Source organism: Protopterus annectens, chromosome 1.part1 (genome assembly GCF_019279795.1).
Source record: "Protopterus annectens isolate FY-2018-M chromosome 1.part1, PAN1.0, whole genome shotgun sequence".
Taxonomy (NCBI): Eukaryota; Metazoa; Chordata; order Ceratodontiformes; family Protopteridae; genus Protopterus; species Protopterus annectens.
Genome location: NC_056726.1, coordinates 1,981,025,284 through 1,981,048,347, shown reverse-complemented (window position 1 = coordinate 1,981,048,347; position 23,064 = coordinate 1,981,025,284). Strand labels below are relative to the sequence as shown.

The 23,064-nt window shown below is 41.7% G+C and overlaps 1 protein-coding gene across 1 annotated transcript in view; it reads left to right on the top strand.

Moving 5' to 3' along the window:
* GLO1 (glyoxalase I) overlaps positions 1 to 23,064 on the top strand; it is an 873,638-nt gene that overhangs the window by 274,123 nt on the left and 576,451 nt on the right. Inside the window, exon 4 of the mRNA XM_044085287.1 lies at positions 9,921 to 9,988. Within this exon, the coding sequence (XP_043941222.1) occupies positions 9,921 to 9,988 (68 nt within the window). The remainder of the gene's footprint in view (positions 1 to 9,920; positions 9,989 to 23,064) is intronic.

Sequence of the window (23,064 nt, the reverse complement as noted above, 5' to 3'; positions counted from 1 at the left end):
GGGTTTAGAAAGAGATAAAGGTTTTCTTAGAATTATAAGAAAGAGGAGGGGACTTCATTTGCTAGCGAGGTAGAGAGTGATGTGTTTTAAGTGGGATGGTTGTAAGTAGGTGAAGTAATGAGGGAAGAGCTCCTATTGGGTAATTAGGCTACTGGGTGGAGAAATGGAAGAATAAAGGTAGGCATGGTGGGGTCTGGTGGGAATTGGGGGCAGGGTAGGGGAGCGGGATACAGCCAAGGAGAAGGAAGTGGAGCAGAAGCCAGTGAAAAACTGTCAGTGGAACAGGGAGCAGGCACAGAAGTGAGGAGGTACTAGGGGTAAAGGGCAGGTTAAAAATCTGTGTAGAAACTAATACAGGCAGGTAGTAGATGCAGAGAAAAATTCAGTAACTGTAGCAAAAACCGGGAAGGAAAAAAAGGAGGTAAAGTCCTGCCACCTAGTGGCTTAAGTGAGAAATAGCAAGGCTTGTAATACAGGGATATGGGAGCTGTATAATAGGGGTGTTTAGAGTCTAGAGTAGGCTGCTAGCATGCGCTCAGTGGGAAATATAATACAAGTACATTTACTGATATGTAGCACAATAGAATACATACTTGTTGCTGACAGGACTTTGGGTGCGATAGTAGTACCAGTAGGCAACTTCAGCATCCCTTAAGAGGTTCTTTCAGAGACAGGAAAGCTGGGGAATCCCTTAGCAGAGTTGTGAACACCTGGGGATTTTAAGCAACGCACAGCAGGCTGTAAAGGAAGGAAATAGGTTATGCTAAACAAGTTAGGAATCTTATGGATAGCAGTGTGGAAAATTGATTTGTAAAACCTATGCTAACAGACTATAGTTGGGTAGCCTAGAGATGGATCTGTAATGAGGGTAACCTAGAAGAGAGCTTGATGTGCAGGTGAGAGTACGTAGGTGATATCTACACAGCAGCAGTGCCAACAGGCTTGCAATGCAGTAAAACAGTCAATTTAGCTAAGCAGGCAGTGTCATTAGAACAAAAAACAAGCAAAAACGTGGAACGAGGTAGCATTCAAGTACACATAGTTGGTTTATGTACTCCCGCTCTAAAAAGCAGCACAGTAGGGTACGAACTGCAGTTTACCCAGTACCATGAAACTGTACAGTTAGGCTCCAGGACTCAGGAACAGAGCATAGGTAACATTTAAATAACACTAGGGCAACAGCTACAGCTCTTGAGGCCCATTTCTGTGATGTGAGCAGAAGTTAGTTTAGCCAGATAACATAGCCGAGCCAGTAGGTCATTATTTCAGAAATAGAGAAGGCTGGCATGTATTTCAGGCATGTAGGACAATTATACCACTCAGGGTCATTTTAAGAGGCAACCCTTGCTGTTCTTTAAATATGACAAGAAAGTGCAACAGCTGAGGTACACACAGCAGGAAGTTCTCACTGACACAGGTGTATTAGGAGAGAATTCTTAGTAATGTGCAGGGGAGTGATACCGAGCCAGCACAACGGCTCTAGGATGCGACTAGGACCACCGCTATCATTCGCCCGGTCATGATCCACCCAGCCAATAAAAGTGTTAGAAACAGTCTACATGTATCAGGGCTCAAAACCTTGTTTTACTAGTTAATATTCCCCTTTTTAGACTACGAGGTAATAAGTGAGTTAGAATCACAGTCTTCATGTTTCAGGGCTCAAAACCCTGCTTTACTAGTTAAATTTCCCCTTTTTGGACCAAGAGGCAAGGGTTGGGCTGTAGTTGGCACATAAAAGTTGGTGGAGCACCCATTGGCTAATGCTAACCAGCATTTATCAGAGCTTTAAGGTCGGATACTGCAGTTCGATCCTACACATACTGTTCACACAATTCAGCTGTAATAATATCAAGAATTGCAACTACACCTTCAAGTATGACTTGGAACAGAGTCTAATACACACACAAGCACATAAACAGTACCTGGTAACTGATAATAGATGTTACAATTAAGCAGTCAATGTATGGAATAATATGCTTGTCGGGCTACTGAATCCATGATAACACAAGACTCCGAGGCAAATATGCAGTTGGTTTAGCAATACCTAATTAAAGCCAACAGCAGGACAGCTGAATACATGTTTTCTGTGGCAAAAATGCAGTTACCAACTCAAAAAGCACTCACCCATGGACAGAGCTAGCAGCCTACGATAGAACAAGACTGGAGGGGACTAGAGAGGATTACCTTCTGTTTCAGTATTTTAAAACTGGTGCCACAAACACCAGGATAACTATATATGTTTGGGGCAAGGGGTAGGTGATAAGAAGGTGAAGGGGTAAGACAGGAAGTGAGCGAGGTAACTGGCTAGGTAACAGAATGGAGTGGATGTGGCAGGAAGTAGGGAGGTGACCGACAAGGTGGAGGTAGGGGGAAAGGAGGAAATAAATGAACCAAGCTGGAATCCCCCTCGAAACAGCAGCTTTAATGGAGAACACAAAAACAGCAAATGGTAGTTCAATAAAGACTTGGCGCTTTCACCCAATAAAGGGCATCATCAGAGTAAAGCATACATGTAAACAAGCACTACATATACTCAATTAAAATAATCACACCCCCTAAAGTAACCAATGATCAAAAGTTTACAATAATGAAAGTTAAAAATGTCACTGCCCCTCTTTAAAAGGATAGACATTAAAAAACTGTTGTAAGACAATCTACCTTACAATATGATAGTTAAGATAATAATGAAATATTACAATCAACATTGAAAGTCAATTTCCAAAATAGGAACTATAAAATAGCATACTGTCATAAAACATATTAAAATGTCGTCGTATGTTATTGTACATACTTAAGATTTCTTGAATGTAGAAAATGTGTAAAATAGTCCTTTGTAGTAAATAAACTTAATGCATATATAGCCTTAAGATGTTAGTGACAAAAAATTAACTGTTTCTAATTAAGTTAAGTTAAATTAAATATGACCTGTATTTCAATATACTAAATAAAGAGATATGTTCATTTATACCAGGTGGTTTGGAGGCATTTAGCCTCAATTGCCAGAGGCATTTTTTTACCTCTAATAAAATCTTGTGGTCACCACCCCTGTCACTATAGGGTACCCTGTCCACTACAAAAAACAATTTTTTTTTAAAATTGTTACAAACCGTACTGTGTGTGTATAGGGCATTAGTAGATCTTTTATTTTTTATGTCCCTATTGTGCTCTAAAATCCTTAGCCTTAACTTTCTAACGGTCTTTCCAACATAAAATGTTGGACAGCTCATACACGTAGCTAAGTATATGACCATTTTTGTATTACAGTTGCAGTAGCCTGCACTTCTAATAGTTTTGGCATAGTTGTTAACTGCAACGTATGGTCCATTGTTGATATATTTACACACACTACAAGAGCCACATTTGCTCATCATAGAACGTTTGTACATATTGTGATACTCATTGGACTCCATCATTTCTTTCAAACTCTTACCCCTGCTGTTAATAAAACAGGGGCTGTTGCCAACCACTTTCATAATATCTTTAGTAAGCACAGTACACCACAAGTCACTAATGATGTTTTTAACATCTATGCTGCAAGAATTGTAAGGCAAAATCATTGCATGCTTGTTGTCATTTAAATTTGTAGTAGTTATGTTACTTTTAAATAAACCTGCTTTTAAAATAGGTCTGTAACATGTCAGTCTTTTCTCTGTCACTTCATGTCTAATGTTGTTTACAATATCAATAGGATACCCTCTTTCAGACAACATGCTCGATAAATTGTTAATTTCCAACTCGTACATGTTGTTATCACTAATTAACCTAGAAAATCTCACCATTTGACCTTTTATAATGTTTTTCTTCTGATAAAAGGGATGACAACTTTGAAAATGAAGGAGAGAGTTGGAAAAAGTTTTTTTACGGAAAATAGTAGATGATAAACTATCATTTTCCTTGTCCTTAATAAGCATAATATCCAAAAACTCACACTTGTCGTCATGTATATTAAATGTAAATTCCAAAAAAGAAGTACTGGTGTTTAAAACATTAATGAAATCATAAATTTCATTGTCATTCCCTTTCCAGAAAATCAAAATGTCATCCAAAAAACGCACATAAAGTGAAATATTGTGCTTGAACTGTGATGAAAATATATGTTTGCGTTCCCAATCTGCTAAAACAAGATTGGCATATATGGGGGCACACTTGGCCCCCATGGCAGCACCAGTAACTTGTTTGAAGTATTCTGCCTCAAATAAAACATAGTTGTTGTTAAGTACCATGTCAACTAAATCGACAAGCAAATCCTGCTTAACAATATCGTGTTTACCATATGTTTGTAAACTGTTCCTAAACATTTCCAATCCTGTGTCTTTCGGAATGACAGAAAATAGATTCACTACATCAATAGTGACAAATTTGTAATCATTACTCAATAGTGTATTCTTAATGATGTCCAGACAGTGCCAACTAAGCACATGTGGTACATTGTCAAGAATGGCCTTGCGATGGTAATCTACATAAGAGGCCAGTGCCTCTGTTTTATATCCTTTAGCTGAAACGATCGGGCGGAATGGTGGGTTGGCCGTATTTTTATGGATTTTTGGTATACCAAAAAATGGAGGGAATAATGGGTGAAGTAACAACTAAATAGTCGTATTCATCTTTATCCAATATTCCCTCCATTAACCATTCATATAACTGCCAATCTAGTCTGGTGTAGGCTGCATTAATCTCAAACCTGGAAACTCTTTGGTAGGTGGAGGTGTCATTGAGAAGATGACATTTTGATTTTCTGGAAAGGGAATGACAATAAAATTTATGATTTCATTAATGTTTTAAACACCAGTACTTCTTTTTTGGAATTTACATTTAATATACATGATGACAAGTGAGAGTTTTTGGATATTATGCTTATTAAGGACAAGGAAAATGATAGTTTATCATCTACTATTTTCCGTAAAAAAACTTTTTCCAACTCTCTCCTTCATTTTCAAAGTTGTCATCCCTTTTATCAGAAGAAAAACATTATAAAAGGTCAAATGGTGAGATTGTCTAGGTTAATTAGTGATGACAACATGTACGAGTTGGAAATTAACAATTTATCGAGCATGTTGTCTGAAAGAGGGTATCCTATTGATATTGTAAACATTAGACATGAAGTGACAGAGAAAAGACTGACATGTTACAGACCTATTTTAAAAGCAGGTTTATTTAAAAGTAACATAACTACTACAAATTTAAATGACAACAAGCATGCAATGATTTTGCCTTACAATTCTTGCAGCATAGATGTTAAAAACATCATTAGTGACTTGTGGTGTACTGTGCTTACTAAAGATATTATGAAAGTGGTTGGCAACAGTCCCTGTTTTATTAACAGCAGGGGTAAGAGTTTGAAAGAAATGATGGAGTCCAATGAGTATCACAATATGTACAAACGTACTATGATGAGCAAATGTGGCTCTTGTAGTGTGTGTAAATATATCAACAATGGACCATACGTTGCAGTTAACAACTATGCCAAAACTATTAGAAGTGCAGGCTACTGCAACTGTAATACAAAAATGGTCATATACTTAGCTACGTGTATGAGCTGTCCAACATTTTATGTTGGAAAGACCATTAGAAAGTTAAGGCTAAGGATTTTAGAGCACAATAGGGACATAAAAAATAAAAGCTCTACTAATGCCCTATACACACACAGTACGGTTTGTAACAATTTAAAAAAAAAAATGTTTTTTTGTAGTGGACAGGGTACCCTATAGTGACAGGGGTGGTGACCACAAGATTTTATTAGAGGTAAAAGAATGCCTGTGGCAATTGAGGCTAAATGCCTCCAAACCACCTGGTATAAATGAACATATATCTCTGTTTTAGTATATAGAAATACAGGTCATATTTAATTTAACTTAACTTAATTAGAAACAGTTAATTTTTTGTCACTAACATCTTAAGGCTATATATGCATTAAGTTTATTTACTACAAAGGACTATTTTACACATTTTCTACATTCAAGAAATCTTAAGTATGTACAATAACATACAACGACATTTTAATATGTTTTATGACAGTATGCTATTTTATAGTTCCTGTTTTGGAAATTGACTTTCAATGTTGATTGTAATATGAGTATTTCATTATTATCTTAACTATCATATTGTAAGGTAGATCGTCTTACAACAGTTTTTTAATGTCTATCCTTTTAAAGAGGGGCAGTGACATTTTTAACTTTCATTATTGTAAACTTTTGATCATTGGTTACTTTAGGGGGTGTGATTATTTTAATTGAGTATATGCAGTGCTTGTTTAAATGTATGCTTTACTCTGATGATGCCCTTTATTGGGTGAAAGCGCTAAGTCTTTATTGAACTACCATTTGCTGTTTTTGTGTTCTCCATTAAAGCTGCTGTTTCGAGGGGGATTCCGGAAAGGAGGAGTCTAGATACAAGAGAGCTGGGAGAGAAGGATGGGAACACTAGATAAGCAGGAGAGGTGAGAAGAGTGGGGGGAGGGGGGAGGTATGATGTAGGTAAAAAGTGCAGAATAGAGAGACAAGTTGAAGGTAGCAGAGCAGAAGCCAGTGAAAAACTATCGGTGGAACAGGGAGCAGGCACAGAAGTGAGCTTAGCATAGGTGCTGGAAGCTGTTAAAAGACTGGGGGGTAGTGGAGGGTGACAGGGGCACTTAGTGAACTAAAAACAATCATTTTTTATAACTATTCACTACCACAGCATAGGTTCACTTGGAGAACATTTTAAGCTTAGCCAATTCCCTTTTAGTGCTTGAATTAACATTTTCTGATTGGTCTTGACTATCCCCATGGCTGATAATTGTATATTAGCCCTAGTGAGAACACTTGTGATCATACCGTAGATAATTTGAGGGGGCCATGTAACGGATGCAGCATTTAGGAACTGCCTGTATCCATTAGTGGCATGAGGGGAAATCCTGGAGTACATTTTCTATTACCTATTCTTAGATCCAAGTTGCATTTGAGTATGGATGTGGATGAGCTTTGCTTTATTTTTATGGATATTCTGTTCCGGAACAGTGGTAGCCTCTATGATATATATCCATCTCTCCGCAACATTCAGTTTAGATACCTGGAACTGAGCATTTCTGATGCCATTTGACTTGCTTATGTTCAGTAGGTCCATCTGTATTATGTCGGAGAATGCTTTGTATGCCAGGCATGTCACCTCTAAGCATGCTGTTGGATACTGAGTATAGTAATAAATCTTTTGAGGAAGTCCATGCAAGACCTATTGTTTAGGACTTGTATCCTTTTAGTAAGGTATCTGAAGGTATTCCAATTGTTGCATGGGGCTGGACAGATACATGCCAAAGTGGGCATTATACAAAAAGATTGACATAATGAGAGCTTTGTAAGGATGATATAATCTATAGATCTAGTCACAATCAATTTGTTCATAAGCTGTGCAATATAGAAAGGTTTTATGACTCTGGGCACATGTTGGTCAAAAGTTAGGTCACTGTACACAGTTCCCAAATGCCAAACAATTGGATCAGTTCTCAGAGGGCATTGCCATGATTATGACACCAGTTATTATTTGGGACAAACCTTTCTGCATGATGGTTGTCATTTGGGGATTCAATAACTTCTCCTAGCTTGCAGTCATCTCAAACTTAGCTGGCCAAAGCTCTTTGGTATTTCCTTTTACTTTTGAGATTTATATGCCAAACAGAAAAAGTCTCAGCACAGAACCCTGGGGGACTCCATTGGTGACTGGTGTCTTCCCCTGTTTTGATCTCCTGCATCCTGTGAGCCAAATTGGCAATGCAGCTGGTGATGTAAGTGTTTGCTCCTACATTATTCATCTTTTGTACTACACCTGAGTTAAGGGATTGTGTCAAAAGGCTTGGCCAGGTCAAGGTAATGTGGTGTGAACTGTTTTACCTTCATCCATTGCTTTGGTAACAAGGGTAAAGCTTAAAATTTGCCCATGATTTTGAGCTTTTCACACTTTCCTCTGGGCTGTTTTCAAAAACTTTTTAGAGCCATGCATACATGTATGCATTCCTTGATTCACCTTTGTGATTGTATTAAATTATATTCCTTGTATAATGCAGCACACTTGTTAGACTTAAGTTAGAGTGCATTTAAAATTTTTTGTTTAAACATTTTTCCTGTAGGCAATGAAACAAAAATGCATTAACCAATAATGACAAAACTGCCCTATTCAGAACATTTCCATAACAGTCTACTTCTACACACAATGTATAAATACAGAATCACAGTAGACTGTAAGCCATAAGCATGTTGCACAGCTTCTTGAACTTATTTTCAATGGGGGGGGGCCAAAAACCAGGGGCACATTTTAAACATTGCGTGCATAATTTTGGAAAGTTGCTTGCATAAAAAGTTACCACCATGCATTTCACAGCCAAGTCTTGAACCCAAAACACCGTGCACTACAGTCAGAGCAACATACCACTAAACTAAACCAGCAGTTTTTTGAAAGACAGGAAGACAAACGTAAATGTGTATCATATCATTTAGTGAATTCAGTTCTCACTTCTCACCATAGCTCTCAACCTCTTAGCACACAGACACTTCCCCTACTGCTCCACTCTGCAGTTGGTGTACTCACTCTGATACAGACTCAGTGTTCCCCTGCTCCACTCTGCATTTAACTTCTGTCCTATAGTCCAGACGCAGCAAACAAACTCCATTCTGCAGCAGCTTTTGAATATCCTGCTCGCAACAGCTTCTGAATAGACCGCTTGCAAATAGCAGCCGGAAATGCGCTGATGTCATCGCTTGCAAATAACAGCTGGAAATGCACTGACATCATCGCGGCAAATGAAACCGCTCGCAAAAAAACAGCCGGGAGGTGTGGAAAACGAAAGGGACAGAGGTGATCTGGGGGGAAGGGTCCCCATCCCCTCCCCTCCCCCGCGCTGTATGGTTCCGGCGCCCATGGAGCTTAGTGGTTAGTTAACTTTTTTATTCCAGAATAATTTAGGAACAAACTCTCAAAAATTGATAATAAAAAATGATTTTAGTGTGTTGTGGGTACTACTAAATCTCCTCTTTGGAAAATTCCTACTTTAAAAACTCTGTAGGAAGATTAGCAATTAAATAATATGTGCTGGAAATGTCATTTAGATATAAAAGCTGATAGGAAGCGTTTTGTTTTCTCTGACAGTTTACGTAAGCAGTGTAGTCTGCTTTTACACTCTGTAGAGATGTGCAATTCTATACCATCTTTTGTAAAGAAAGTGTTTTTTTTTTTTTTTTTTTAAGAATACAGTAACTACATTTTCAGTGTAAATGGCTTCAGGGAACTCCATCCACACTTGTTGACTTCGTATTAATAGTTCTTAGAACTGAACATGACAGAGTTGCCAAATAAACCAAAAAAGATTTTGGAGACAACTGAACTTCAATATTAACCTATGTAGTGGAGCTACTGATAAAAATTTAGACATCACTATTAAAACTGTTCTGTCATTTTCCATCATTGTTCATGTTATAGTTCAGATTTCCTGCTGTTTGAGTTTTGGGTCTGATGAAACTCTGGTTTAAAAATTCATGGTTTAAATTGATTTGGAAATTTCTGTTATAATAAACTTAGTACTGTTTATTCCATTATGGTAAATGTTGGTATATGACCTCTAATTGAATTTTCAACCAGTAGACAGTTTTCGAAAAAAGGTTAAAAGAGAAAGTGTGAAATTGTTAACTGAGCAATAATTTGAGGGAAGCTTGTAGTACCATGAAATGTGTAGTTTGAAGTGTAAGGCAGCAGCTTTGCTTGTGACAAATCATACTTTGTTCCAGGGAGACTGGAGAGTTTAAGCTGTAGACTGACTAGTTGATTTTATTATGATTACATCGGGCAATAATGGCTGTTACCATAATCTTGAAAATAGTTGTACAACTTTTAATCCTGTTTTCTGTTTATAGACCTGCTTTTATAACTCGGTATTTGCTTGTTTCTTCCCTCTGCAGTAATTGGGGCACTGAAAATGATGAAAACCAGTCTTACCACAGTGGTAACTCAGATCCACGTGGATTTGGTAAGTGCAGAGACGCATGTTTGTGGCGCATATAAATGTAAGCATGTTTGTAGGACTTGTAATTGTGCAGTTTGAGATAATTGCACAACATGTAGTGCAAGGACTTTGGACTGAAACTGTTAATCCTGAGAAAATAAAAAAAATAACACTGTTGTTCCTTAGTACTAATTCTGAGTCATGAGGTAGCTGGAAAGTAGTGCATTATTCTAAGTAGGTGGGAGTTGAATGACATTTTTTCCCCACTCAGTGTACATCAAAGATGGCAGGTACAACTTTAGGAACCAGCAGTGATAAACTGTAACCTGTTGCTTAAAATTTGTTAAACTTGGTATCTCACAGGCAGTTAAAATGTATTTCTGTAATAGCTGATGTAAATTTGCAAGCAACTGTTTGGACAATTTAAATTCATCTGGTTAAAAAATGTTGGATGAGCATCAACTTTGAAAGACATCTTGTTCCATTGCCTTACTAAGTAAAGTAATCTTAAATTCCCACAGACCATATTTTGTATGTGAAGATGACTCAAGATTTTGTAGTATAACTGTATTAGTAGTGATTTTACAAACGCTGTAAAGGTTTTGGTTCACATTCATGATCTTGATTTCTCTCAGCAACTGTGAATGCTGAAAGGGCAAGGTGAGAAGTGGGGATTGCGGTTCTTCTCCTGTGGAGGTTATGAAGGCTGCCAGCCCAGCCAGCTAAAAATTTGTAAATAATTCTGTCATTTGTGAAAAGTAATATGATTTGTATGCCTGTCTTAGAAATGCAAGAAAACTATATGTTCTGTACTGAGCTTCAATAAACAGTGCACCCTGCTGGAAAAGAGCAGAAATGTGTATGAGGCCGAGACCAATGATTGGTGTCCGAAGCATGGCCTTAAGCTCAATGCCAAAAAATCTGTCATCATCCCCTTTGGGGAAAAACCTGATTCCCATGAATTACCACATAGATGGTAGTCCACTGAACACAGAAGGCGTTAGAGATCTGGGAACACAGGTTGAAAGCAACCTCTCTTTTGACCACCACATTGTCACTGTGGTCAGAAAGTCCTATGTGGCACATCTCATTACTAAGGATTTTGCAACCAGGAAGAAAGAGATCATTGTCTCCCTTTACTCTTCCCTCATTAGGCCAGTCATTGAGTACAATGCCCCATTTGGCATGTACTTCACTAAACACTTAAAACAACTTGAGAGGCCACAAAAGTACCTCATAAAGAGGATCCTCTGCCTTAAGCATTTGTCCTTTATGGACAGACTAAAAAAACTCAACTGTTCTCTGTCTCATATCGCCTACTTGGAGACTATCTCTGCTTGACTTACAAAGCCATGTCTGACCCAGCTCTGTTAGAAATGCTACAGCTGAAGAAATACCAATACCTCCTCAACCTCATTACCACAATCAACAGAACATGCTGGAGGGGCAGGTTCATATCCCAGAGACTGCCCATGATCTGGAATAGACTTCCCATACATGTCAAGCAGAGCACCTCACTGTCCCTCTAAGAGAAATCTTGATGAGTGGATGGGAAATAGAAAATTCACCCCAGGGATCACTCCAGTGGCTTTACTCAACAAAAGCAATGAGAACTAAGGTTTGGTGAAACAATGCCGGGGTAATCCTATGGGCTAGGCTTGTAAAGGCTCCAGGGCCATTAGCCTAGTACACACCTATGAACCTATAAACTACATGCCTATGCAAATGTAAAGGCTGGAATATACAGAGTTAACTTGAAAACTCTAAGAAAATAAGTGGAAATTGTGTATGACACTGTTATCTCTGTGTGTGCTTTGAGCTGAAACAAAGTCTAGAGTTGTAGGCTTTCCTTTTGTTTGGAAACGGATATAATTGCAGGTTTCAAATGTAAAGATGTTTCAACACTTTTATGATTTCCAGTTCCAGGCAAGTTTCTAAGCGATAAGTGTCAACTTCTTGGGGATAAGTATTCTTGACACTGGGGTGTTATATTTTAAGTTCTTGTTGGCCTGGAAACTAAAAGCAGAGTTGACAAGAATGATGTAATCTGAGATGACCCAGCAGAAATGTTTATTAGTAACGTTAGAACGATCTCCAGAGAGAAAGTCAGTGCATTTTGTATCTTGTCTTGGACATGTAAACATTCATTCAGCACTTGTATCTGCCTGGCTCTGTAAGTAAGACTCTGATCATAGTATCTCTCTTAGAGACAGGGAAATAGTAAGATCAGTCTAAATGTTTTCTGTATTTATGCGAGACTGTCCTGCAATGTTGTTTTAAATTATTTCCTGTGATTCTGAACTCTGTCTCTGTATTGAGTATTGTCTTGTTCTTTTATTATTAAATATATTTAAACTTTTAATTCTGGTTGGTTTTGTTTAGAGATATTTAAGCTTTTAGAGTACTTGAATGTATTTGGTAACACTGTACAGGCCTCTTTTAAATAGCCTTAGTCTTCGACACACTTACCACTTGGATAATAGTAACATTTAGTCACCCTTTGGGAAGGGCCTTACATAGCTGATATAGTGGTTGGTGACAGGTGGTACTAACATATAGTCTGGGCAGAAGGAGGCATAGCTAGCGAACCTGTGCCAGCCTTCCCCAGGAGTGTGTTTGTATATAAATCAAATCTCAGTGTTATGTGTGTGTGTGTGTGTGTGTGTGTCCGCTACTTAGGCAGGGACATGAAACACTGGAATGAGAGAGTGCAGGAATTTTTGGCTTGACCACTTGGTTGAGATCTTAACCCTATAGCTGTGCCAGTGGGGAGTCTTATTTGAGATCTGGAGGGAGAGGGAGAAACCAGCCCCAGACTGACTGTGATTTTTGTCTGCTCTTAAGGGATATTGTACCTTACTGTTTGTACTTGTCATCCTCCCAATGTGCACGTCCCTTACTGGTGTTAGTGGTGACGATTGAGGCTCCTTGATTACTGGCAGGGCAGGGGTGTCTGAGGTATGTATGATTCTTTTTCAGTGCGCCTGTCATCTGATTTATTCTTCCTGTTGTCATGACCAGCATCCTGCGAGTTTGAGATTTTCACTACTTTTGTTGTCCTTATTGGCTGTCAAGAACAATACACTGTCTTTGTGCATAGAGACTGCTTCAGGTTCATGTTGCTTACATGTTCATGGTGGTACACTGAAATAAACATTTTGACTGGGATTTTGCTTCAGAATCTTTCCACCTTGGTTGGGTAGTCTGACATTGGCTGTTCCCATCTCTCTCTCAGGAATCCTGGCTGCTGATTGAGTGCAAGTCAAACGGAGTTCAGAGCTTTTATACCTTTTTTTCCTATTTGATATTGTCCTCTTAAAACCAAGCAAAAATCACCATAGAGAGAAGACTGCATAATGGTTGAAAATATATCCAGTTTAACTATTCTTTGTTTAAAAAACATGGGCACTTTCTGAATGCATGTAATTATTAAAGACTAGGTTTTACACTTCTTGCATGGGGTAATAGCAGTATGGCTCAGTGTGATTCCAAGAGCTGATTCAAGGAATGGGAACACGTTGATTTTCGGTATTCAAATACTTGTATTCCATTTGTAATATGCGCTACAAAACTAATATTGTAGAATGAAAATATGATAAAGCAGCAAACTCTGTTTTATTAGAACACTTCTAGTGCCTTGGCATGATTACCCTTAAAGGAAGTGAGTGCAAACAAAAAAAAATGCACACAGTATATAGAAAGAAAAATCTGTAAACAAAAATGCAAACTATCAAATTAAATACTCCAGTGCAATAAATTGTTAGGCTCACTAGGCACTGATGTCTTTTTTTAAGCACCTGTATTGAATTGTTACTTGTGACATACAAAGTAAACAAATCATGTTAACAAGTTCACATTTACAAAAAAGAAGTTATGTACTTACTATAATGTTCCATGTTGGTAGTCCATCTCACCCTTCATTTTTACGTATGGGTTCAGAGCCGATCCTCTGCTCCGACTTGGCCAATTTATAAGCTCTAAGACTTCTGGTTGGCTCGTGGCTAAGCAGGTATCCCATAGTGCACCAGTACAAACCCCAGATCTTGTTTGCTGCTCACTAGAAGAAATAACCATAACAGACAAACCAATACTAAAGGATCTCCAACCAAAGATCACCAAAATATTAATACCTCCAGATTCTTCCAGGATGGGGGCAGGAGGGCGGGTTGGTAAAAATGAAGGGTGAGATGGACTACCAACATGGAACGTTATGGTGAGTACATAACTTCATTATGTTGTGTAGTCCAATCTCACCTTCATTTTTACGTATGGGACAGCATCCCTAGCCCCTTATTCTTGGGTGGCTCACTGGAAAATACTCTTGAGCACCGTGGAGCCAAAGGATGCTCTAGCCCTGGAAACTAAATCCAATTTGTAATGTGTAATAAAAGTATGAGGGGTAGACCACGTAGCTGCTGCAATATTATCAAGTGGGACCCTGGCTTGAAAAGCTGCAGAGGTAGACGGAGACCTGGTAGAATGAGCCTTGATCTTGAAGGGTAAAGGTCTGCCCTCCGAATTGTAGGCTATGCAACTGGAAATCCAATTAGATAGTGTCACTTTAGAAACTGGTAAGCCCAGTCTGGATTCAGAAAAGGAAATGAATAGTTGATCTGATTTCCTAAACTCCTTGGTCCGATGCAAATAAAAACGTAGCTATCTGTGAACATCTAGCTGATGAAACTAATATTCAGCTGTATTACAGTGATTAGGGAAGAAAACTGGGAGTTCTATGGATTGATTTAAGGTGGCGTGAGAACAAACTTTGGGGACAAAAGAGGGGTTAGTACGTAGTGAGACCCTGTCTTTATGAAAGCTCAAATAAGGTGGCTTAACAGATGAGGCTTGTAACTCCGATACCTGTCCAGCTGATGTGATAGCCACCAAAAACAAAATCTTCCAAAACAAAAATTTCAATGAAGATGAGTGAGAAGGTTCAAACTGGGAAGATGTCAGTTTGGACAACACAAAATTAAAATGCCAAGAAGCCACAGGTTCTTGGAGAGGTGGCCTCAACAAAGTGGCGCCTTTCAAAAAAACTCTTGCATACCTTATGAGACATTAAATTGGTGTCTGGAAATCCTAAATGGAAATGAGAAATAGCCGCCAATTGAACACTGATAGTGGCAGCGGCAGATCCGTGCTGAAAAAGCTCTGAGAGAAATTCCAAAATTACAGGGATAGAAGCAGTGTAGGGATCTACATTCATTTTCTGTGCCCAAGTAGAAAATCTTTTCCATTTACTGCCATATAGTCTCCTAGTTGAAGGTTTATGGGAGGACATAAGGATATGCGACACTGAGAAAGGTACATCGTGAAGCCTGACTAGGGATGGAACTGGAGCAGCCACGCTGTCAATTTGAGGGTGTGGATCGAGGGATGTAGCGAACCTGACGTGAGTCAACAGATCTGGAGCTGGGTCCAGAATCCAAGGATCGTCCAGGAGAAAAGGCTCGAGGAAGGGGAACCAAACCTGATGAGTCCAGTAAGGAGCAATGAGGATTAACCTGCATCCCAGCCGTCTGGCTTTCTGAATAACTTTGGAAATGATAGGAAATAGAGGAAAAGCATACAGAAGACCCAGGGGCCAATCGTGAGCTAGAGTGTCTCTGGATGTCTCCCCCAGAGGGGGAATGAGGGAAAAATAGCTGCTGCATTTGGCATTGACTGGACTGGCAAAAAGGTTGCAGTAAGGTTGTCCCCATTTGCAGAAAATCTGTTTCGCTGTTTAGTGTTTCAGAGACCACTTGTGAGACAGTAGGATCGCCCGGCAGAGCTTGTCGGCTATCACGTTGGTCGTCCGTGGGATGTGCGTTGCTACCAGAAAACCCTGGGAAGAAATCGCCCATTTCCAAACTTGCATGGCCTCTCGACAGAGTGGGTAAGATCTGGTACTGCCCTATTTGTTGATATACCAAACTACCGACATATCTGTTTGTTTTGCAATAGTCCCTAGAGGAAGAAGGTCTTGAAGTGCTTGCAACGCCAGGAGCACCGCCCTCATCTCCAGAACATTGATATGCAGGTGAACCTCGTGTTCTTGCCATGTGCCTTGGACAGTCCTGCCGAGATAATGCCCCCCCCACCCGATCTGGGAGGCATCCCTGGTCACAGTGGCAATGGGTTGGGCAGGAACAAAGGTGGCACCCGTGAACTGGTTGGGTGCTAGCCAACAAAGGACGTCCTTGCATGATTCCATCAGCAGAATAGGATGATTCAGCTGAAGATATTGGAAGGACCATTGGGAAAACAGAAGCCACTGGAGACTAGATCCAGGCCTGCTGAATCTAGCTTTATTTGTTTGCTTGTTTTTCCCTGAAACGCTAATTCCACCTAAAACGCGGCCTTTTAGCACTTCTGTGGATCCCTAGTGATATCTGCATTGCTTACTGTACTTATTTCCTTGTTTCACTTGTAAGAAAGTTACTGTTTGTCGTTTTTGCATTTAGGTTACCTGTAACACATTGCATTTAAGTTACCTGGCACTTGCTCACTAAAGCAATTATATAAGTCAGCTCTAAAAAAATTAAAAGCACTACACCCTCACAAACTCCCCTTGAGTACCTTGTTCCCCATTGGCCCTTTTTTTCAATTATAAAGGAATTCCCAATACTGTTTTAGCATGTCCAAAGGTCAGTTGTCAATCTCCTCTCCGGTCCAGCAGGTGAATCTGGGAATCTTGAGGCAATGTTACAACTGCCTCGTGTACACAGACAACCCTCTCCTCCTCCCAACAAATTCCAACACATGTGAGAGATGCAACCATATAGCCAAACTGGAGGCTAAGCTCTCTCAACTCAGTACTGGCGTAACCAGTCAGGAGGAGAAGGAAACCACACTCACTACAATTCCAGTCTCACATAGACCTACCACGACAACAAACCAAATGCATAAACACACAAAAACATACTCGGAGGCTCTAAATAAAAATCTGCCTAAGCAGCAGAGACCTCCAAAGCAGACACCCAAGCAACCGCTACCCCAAAACAAAACACGTGCAACACATAACTCACAAAGCCAGTGTGCCGAACAGTCACAGCCCTTAAGGCTAAACAACACACCTGATACACTTGTAATAGGTGACTCTATCATCAGGCACACTGACGTCCCACTCACCAGGCTGAACAAGGAGAGGGTCACGGTGAGCTGCCTGTCGGGTGCTAGGATCCGCCACATAACACAAGCACTCAGGTCACTCCAAGGCAAGTACAAATATGACTCAGTCATTGTCCATGCTGGTGTGAATGACCTGAGACGTACCTCCCTGGACTACATGAAAAGAGACATAGAGGAGCTCTCTGAGCATGTAGCCCAGGCCGGTATGACCCTGACCTTGAGTAGCATCTTACCCTCACCAAGAATGATGCCACAATATGAAGACAAGATGATCAATTTCAACAATTGGCGTAAGTGTTGGTGTCATTCAAAGGGGATCCAATGCCGGTCAGCCTGGGATGACATGCTCAACAAGCCACGATGCTTCGCTAGGGACGGCTTGCACCTGTCACCCCTGGGCTTTCGGATATTGGCAAAGGCTCTTGCTACCCCCATAGTGCCTTTTTTAGGCAAGGCTCAAAAGACAAACCCACCTCCATAGGTATCACAAGGGATAAGAAACTAAGAGTAATGCTACTCAACGCCAGAAGTCTAAACCTCAAGATGCACGCACTCAAAACTCTCCTTAGCATGGAGAACATCGATATCTGTGCAGTAACAGAAACCTGGTTCAAGGCTCCCGAGAGCACCCCAGCACTACCAGGTTATACCTCATACCATGCTTTCTGGCCCCAAAACTTGGACCGAACCACAAAAGGAGGGGGAGTATCAATATTCGTCAAAGATACCCACACCTCCAGGTTGGTGGCGCAGCACGAAGCATCAGAGACTATCCATGTGCAACTAAGTGTGGGTAAAACTGCCTTCCAGTTTATAGCCTGCTACAGACCACCCTCCCAAACACAGGAACCCCACTTGGCCTTCCTGAGAATACTGGAAAATATGAAGGTCTCTCCAAACACCATTATATTGGGCGACTTCAACTACCCAAACATAGACTGGGAGCATTACTCTAGCTCCAACACCCTAGCCCAAAGGTTCCTAGAATTTACAAACTCAAATGCTATGGATCAACTTGTTACCACTCCCACAAGAGGGGAAAACATACTGTACCTAATCATCATGCTCCAGACCAGAAGTGTATCCCTCACTGGTAAGATCAGACCATAAACTAATCTCACTGGATTTTCACATCCCGACCCCACCCCCTGCCCAGAAAACCACAGTGAAAAACTTCTCTAAAGCAAATTTCACACTCCTCAAAACCGAGGTGGAATCCTTCAAAGCCCCCGGGCCTGTGGAAAATACGGCCCAGACCGCAGAATCCTTTATAAACGCATTCTATGAACACCTTCAGGAATGCATGGATCATGCAATCCCAAATAAAACCAAGACCCAATCCTCCAAAGGCAGACGTCCTGTCTGGTGGACCCCAGCCATAAACAACCTATACAATAGAAGGAGGAAGCTACTACATGATAGAGCAAAATCCCAAAAAGGGAAGGCATCTCTGATCAGTATTAGCAAAAAACTACGGGCACTCATAAAATCGTCTAAGGCCAGCTTCGAGAGAAAAATTGCACAGGACACTAAGGATAATCACAAGGCTTTCTTTAGTTATGTTAGGAACCTGGGTGGGAATTCCCAGATATGCTCAGAATTAGTCCAAAATGACAAAAAATACACCGAGCCCACAGACATTGCCAACATCCTAGCTGACAGGTTCAGTGCAAACTTCTCCCCCCTCTCCCCACCAAAAGGGCAAATATCTATCCCAACAGAGTGCTTGCCCCCCTGACATCTCAGATGCTCAGGTAAGAGCCGCCCTCTCCAAAGCAAAAAACACAGCATCAATGGGACCAGATGGTGTCCCGGGCTGCGTCCTACATGAACTCCAAGAAGAGCTAAACCCAAACATAAAACTACTGTTCAATCTTAGCCTTACTACAGGATATGTACCCAAAGAGTGCCGTACAGCAACAGTGGTCCTTCTCCACAAAGGTGGTGCCTCAACGGATCCTGGAAACTATCGCCCCATAAGCCTGACTAGCTTGGTCTGCAAAGCTATGGAAAGGATCATCATGGACCTCATAAATAAAGATATTGGGGACCTACAGACACTGGATCCTACCCAGTTTGGCTTTGTTAAGGGCAGATCCTGCCTCTTAAACCTGGTTGATTTCTTTGAAACAGTTACCAAGGCCATTGACGAGGGGAAGGTGGTCCACACAGCCTACCTGGACCTCGCAAAAGCCTTTGATACAATACTCCACTCGGGCATTATAGATAAGCTCACCAGCTTAAATATAAACCCCTATGTCACTAGATGGGTTGCAAACTGGCTCAAGGACAGAACCCACATGGTTAGAATTGCTGGAGCCATGTCAGACTCCAAACCAGTTACAAGTGGCGTCCCACAAGGCTCAGTCCTGGGACCTCTCTTGTTCGGTATATATTTCTCGGTACAGGCCAACACAGAAGGACTGTGGCTGACCAAGTTCGCAGATGACTGCAAACTGGGTGCCATAATCAACTCTCCAGCCGACACAAGCATCCTCCAAAAGGGCCTCATAGAAACAGACAACTGGTGCCAGAGCCATGGCCTCAAGCTAAACGCCAAAAAGTGTGTAGTCATCCCCTTTGGCAAAAACAAAGTGCCCACAAATTACCACATAGGTGGTAATCCATTAAGTACAGAAGAAGTCATTAGGGACCTGGGGACCCAAGTTGATAGCAATCTCTCATTTGACAACCACGTGGCCAAAGTGGTTAGAAAAACATTTTATATAGCCCACCTAATCATGAAGGGATTCACATCTAGATCAGGGGAGGTCATCGTGCCTCTTTACTCATCCCTCATCAGGCCCATAATTGAGTACAATGCCCCTTTTGGGATGTACCTTACCAGACACCTGCAGCAACTGGAAAGACCCCAAAAGTACCTCACCAAGAGGATCAAAGGGCTCAAACAGATGCCATATGCTGCCCGGTTAAAGAAACTCCAGCTCTACTCAGTGGCATACCGCCTGCTCAGAGGCGATCTGTGCCTGACATATAAAGCCATGTCCAACCCAGAATTAATGGACATGCTGCACCTCAGAAAATCCAAATCCCATCGAGCTATGCACTCGAGAGACTTGAACCTCAGCACTGAAATAAATAGGACATGCTGGAGGGACAGATTCATAATCCAGAGGCTCCCTTCACTCTGGAATAAAATCCCAGTCCAGGTTAGGCAGAGTCCCACATTGACTCTCTTCAAGAGGAATCTTGATGAGTGGATGGGAGATCGTAGGTTTACCCCGGCTATCACTTCTGTGTCACTGTTAGACAGAGGCACAGTATACTAACCTCAAAAACCGCATAGCAAAATTAATTTAAAATGGGTGGCGAAAGCCAAACACACTCTGGCTAGGCTTATAAATGCCCTAGGGCAGATAGCCTAGTATGAACCTATGAACTCTCATGTGCAACCTGACTAGTGGTGCTAATAGGATAGTAGATGCCATAGTCCCGAGGAGCTGAAGAACCCACTTTGCTTTGACCTTCCGCAACGGGAGAAAACTTTGAATTTGAAAGATTAAATTTTGTGCCCTTTCAGCGGGAAGACAAGCTGTCATGTTCACTGTGTCTACCTCTGCGCCTATAAAATTCACAGATTGAGATGGCAATAATGCAGATTTTTCCCAATTTATGGAGATCCCTAATTGAGCACAAAGTTGAATAGTGGCGTCCCTGTTTTGGAGAAGTAGATATGTGGTGGGGGGCGGTCAGGAGCCTGCCGTCCAAGTACGGAAACAACTGCAATTCCTGATGTCTCAGGTGAGCTGTCACTACTGCCATGCATTTGGTGAACACCCTGGGGGCTATGGTGAGACCAAAGGGCGGAGCATGAAACTGATAGTGACTGGCTGCCAGACGGAAGCATAGATGGCTCCTGGACGCCTTGTCTATTTTTATATGGTGGTAGGCATCCTGAAGATCTGTTGACCACATCCAATAGTCTTTCCCTAACAAAGGGAGTATCGACTGCAGTGTTACCATCCGAAACTTGTCCTTTCCTCATGGATTCATTTAATCTGTAGAGGTCCAATATTGACCTCCAGTCTCATGTTTGTTTTGGAACTAAAAAGAACCTGGAGTAAGTTCCAGATATCTGGTCTGCTGGGACGGATTGGATGACTCTCTTTAAGAGCAACTTGTTAATCTCCACAGTTGCCTTATCCCTGAGATTGGGTGGTACATCTGGGATCTTCTTGGGAGCAAAAGACGGAAGGGAAAAGGGTATAATATAGCCTCAGGTAACAACTCTTTGTACCCACTTGTCTTGGGTTATACTCTGCTAGTCTTCTGGATACAAAGAAATGCGTCCCCCGACTGGCCCCAGAGAAACTTAGTTGGGCCCCATATCAGGAACACTGATAAGGCCGTCCCCGAAAGGAATCACGACCTTGTTGGTATTGCGGACCGCCCCTGCCTCTAGGGTGATGTCTCCCATTTCTTCCTCCTCCTCTGCCTCTGAAGGAGGGTTCACCCTGTGCATCTGGAAAGACCCTCTGGGACTTCTTGAACCACATTTAACCACCCCTTTGACCTTCAGGGTATGGTCTAGAGGGAACAGTAAAATGTACTGTCACAGCAGAGAGCGTCTTTCCTTCTTGCTCCCACCAAGTGAGTGTGTCCTTCACCTTAGATCCAAACAATGAGGAACCATCAAAAGGGACATTGGTGAAAGTGGACTTGAGCGGTTCTGCAAAATTACACAAGCGCATCCAGGAGTGACGCCTTAGGAGAACTCCTGAACCCGCTGCTCTACTCACTCCATCAGCCACATAAAGGAGTTAACTATAGAATTTAGGGTGGACAACTGAGCAGAAATCTTGTCAGGGACTCCCTCAGTACATGTACCTTGTACAGAATCTCCCAACTCCTTAAGGAGATCCTTCTGCAATCTCGTGAAGTGCGTGAGATAGTTCAACGATGGAAGAGTAAAAGCCGCCGAACTGAAGACATGCTTCCCATACCTATCCATCTGTCAAGACTCCTTATTCGGCGGATGGACAGAAGTCATCTCAGCAAGCTCCTTCTTAATGGCCGCCTCCACCATGGCATCTACGGGGACACCTTTGGACAAAGATTCTTTATCTGGAGTGGCTGAAAGAAACTTGCTGGGTCTCCTAGGGGCTGGCTCCATGGCATCGGGAGTATCCCACACTTTTCGACTAACTAAATCCATCAGTTCGTCAAAAGGTGGAGACACCCAAGAGGCAGAAGGTTGAGACACGACAGCCTTCAGGTACACCGACTCCTCATCAGAAGGGTTAACAGTGGGCCAGCCGCACCTCTGCTTAAGGATCTCCAGGTTGTCCATGAAGGAGACATCATCAGAGGATGACTTGGGGACCCTTCTGACTCCTAAAGGTCAGTGTCAGATGTCAAAGACTCATCCTGGGAGTCAACATGCTTCCTCTTGCATGTCTTCTTCCTGGGTGGCTTCTCAGAAGGGTATTCTGGGGAGGTCAAGGAAGAGTGGGGGCCACCAGCCGGTGGTTCCTGAGGCTGAGGGTCTCTGCTGTCTCCGGAGAGAGTAGGGACCGAGACTTAAGTGGGTGCTCTAGGGGGGAGAGTGCTGGTACCCTTGGTGGCAACTGGTGACTTGGACAGTACGCTCCTCATCATCTCGAGTGCCGACCTCTCTGGCTCCAAGGACCTCTCCCACTCCAAAGAGACGGAGAATGCCATCGGCACCATAGCTATCGGTTCCGAGATAGAAGCAGGGTCCTAACTCACCCTAGCCGAAGCACCGAGAGGGAGACTCTGAACTGTAGAAGACAGATTCCAACCTTCCCTGTTGGCGGCAACCGAAGAACTTCGGCCCCTGGACACAATGGACGATTCCGAAAGTGTTGGAGCAGAGCTTGGCTCCAAAGCAACCGCAAGTGGTGCTGGAGCCGAGGGTTCCACCAATGGAACCAAGCCTTCCGACTCCGACAAACCAGCTTGGCTTGGAGGAGGAATAACAATCAAGGATGTAACAGGTTTCA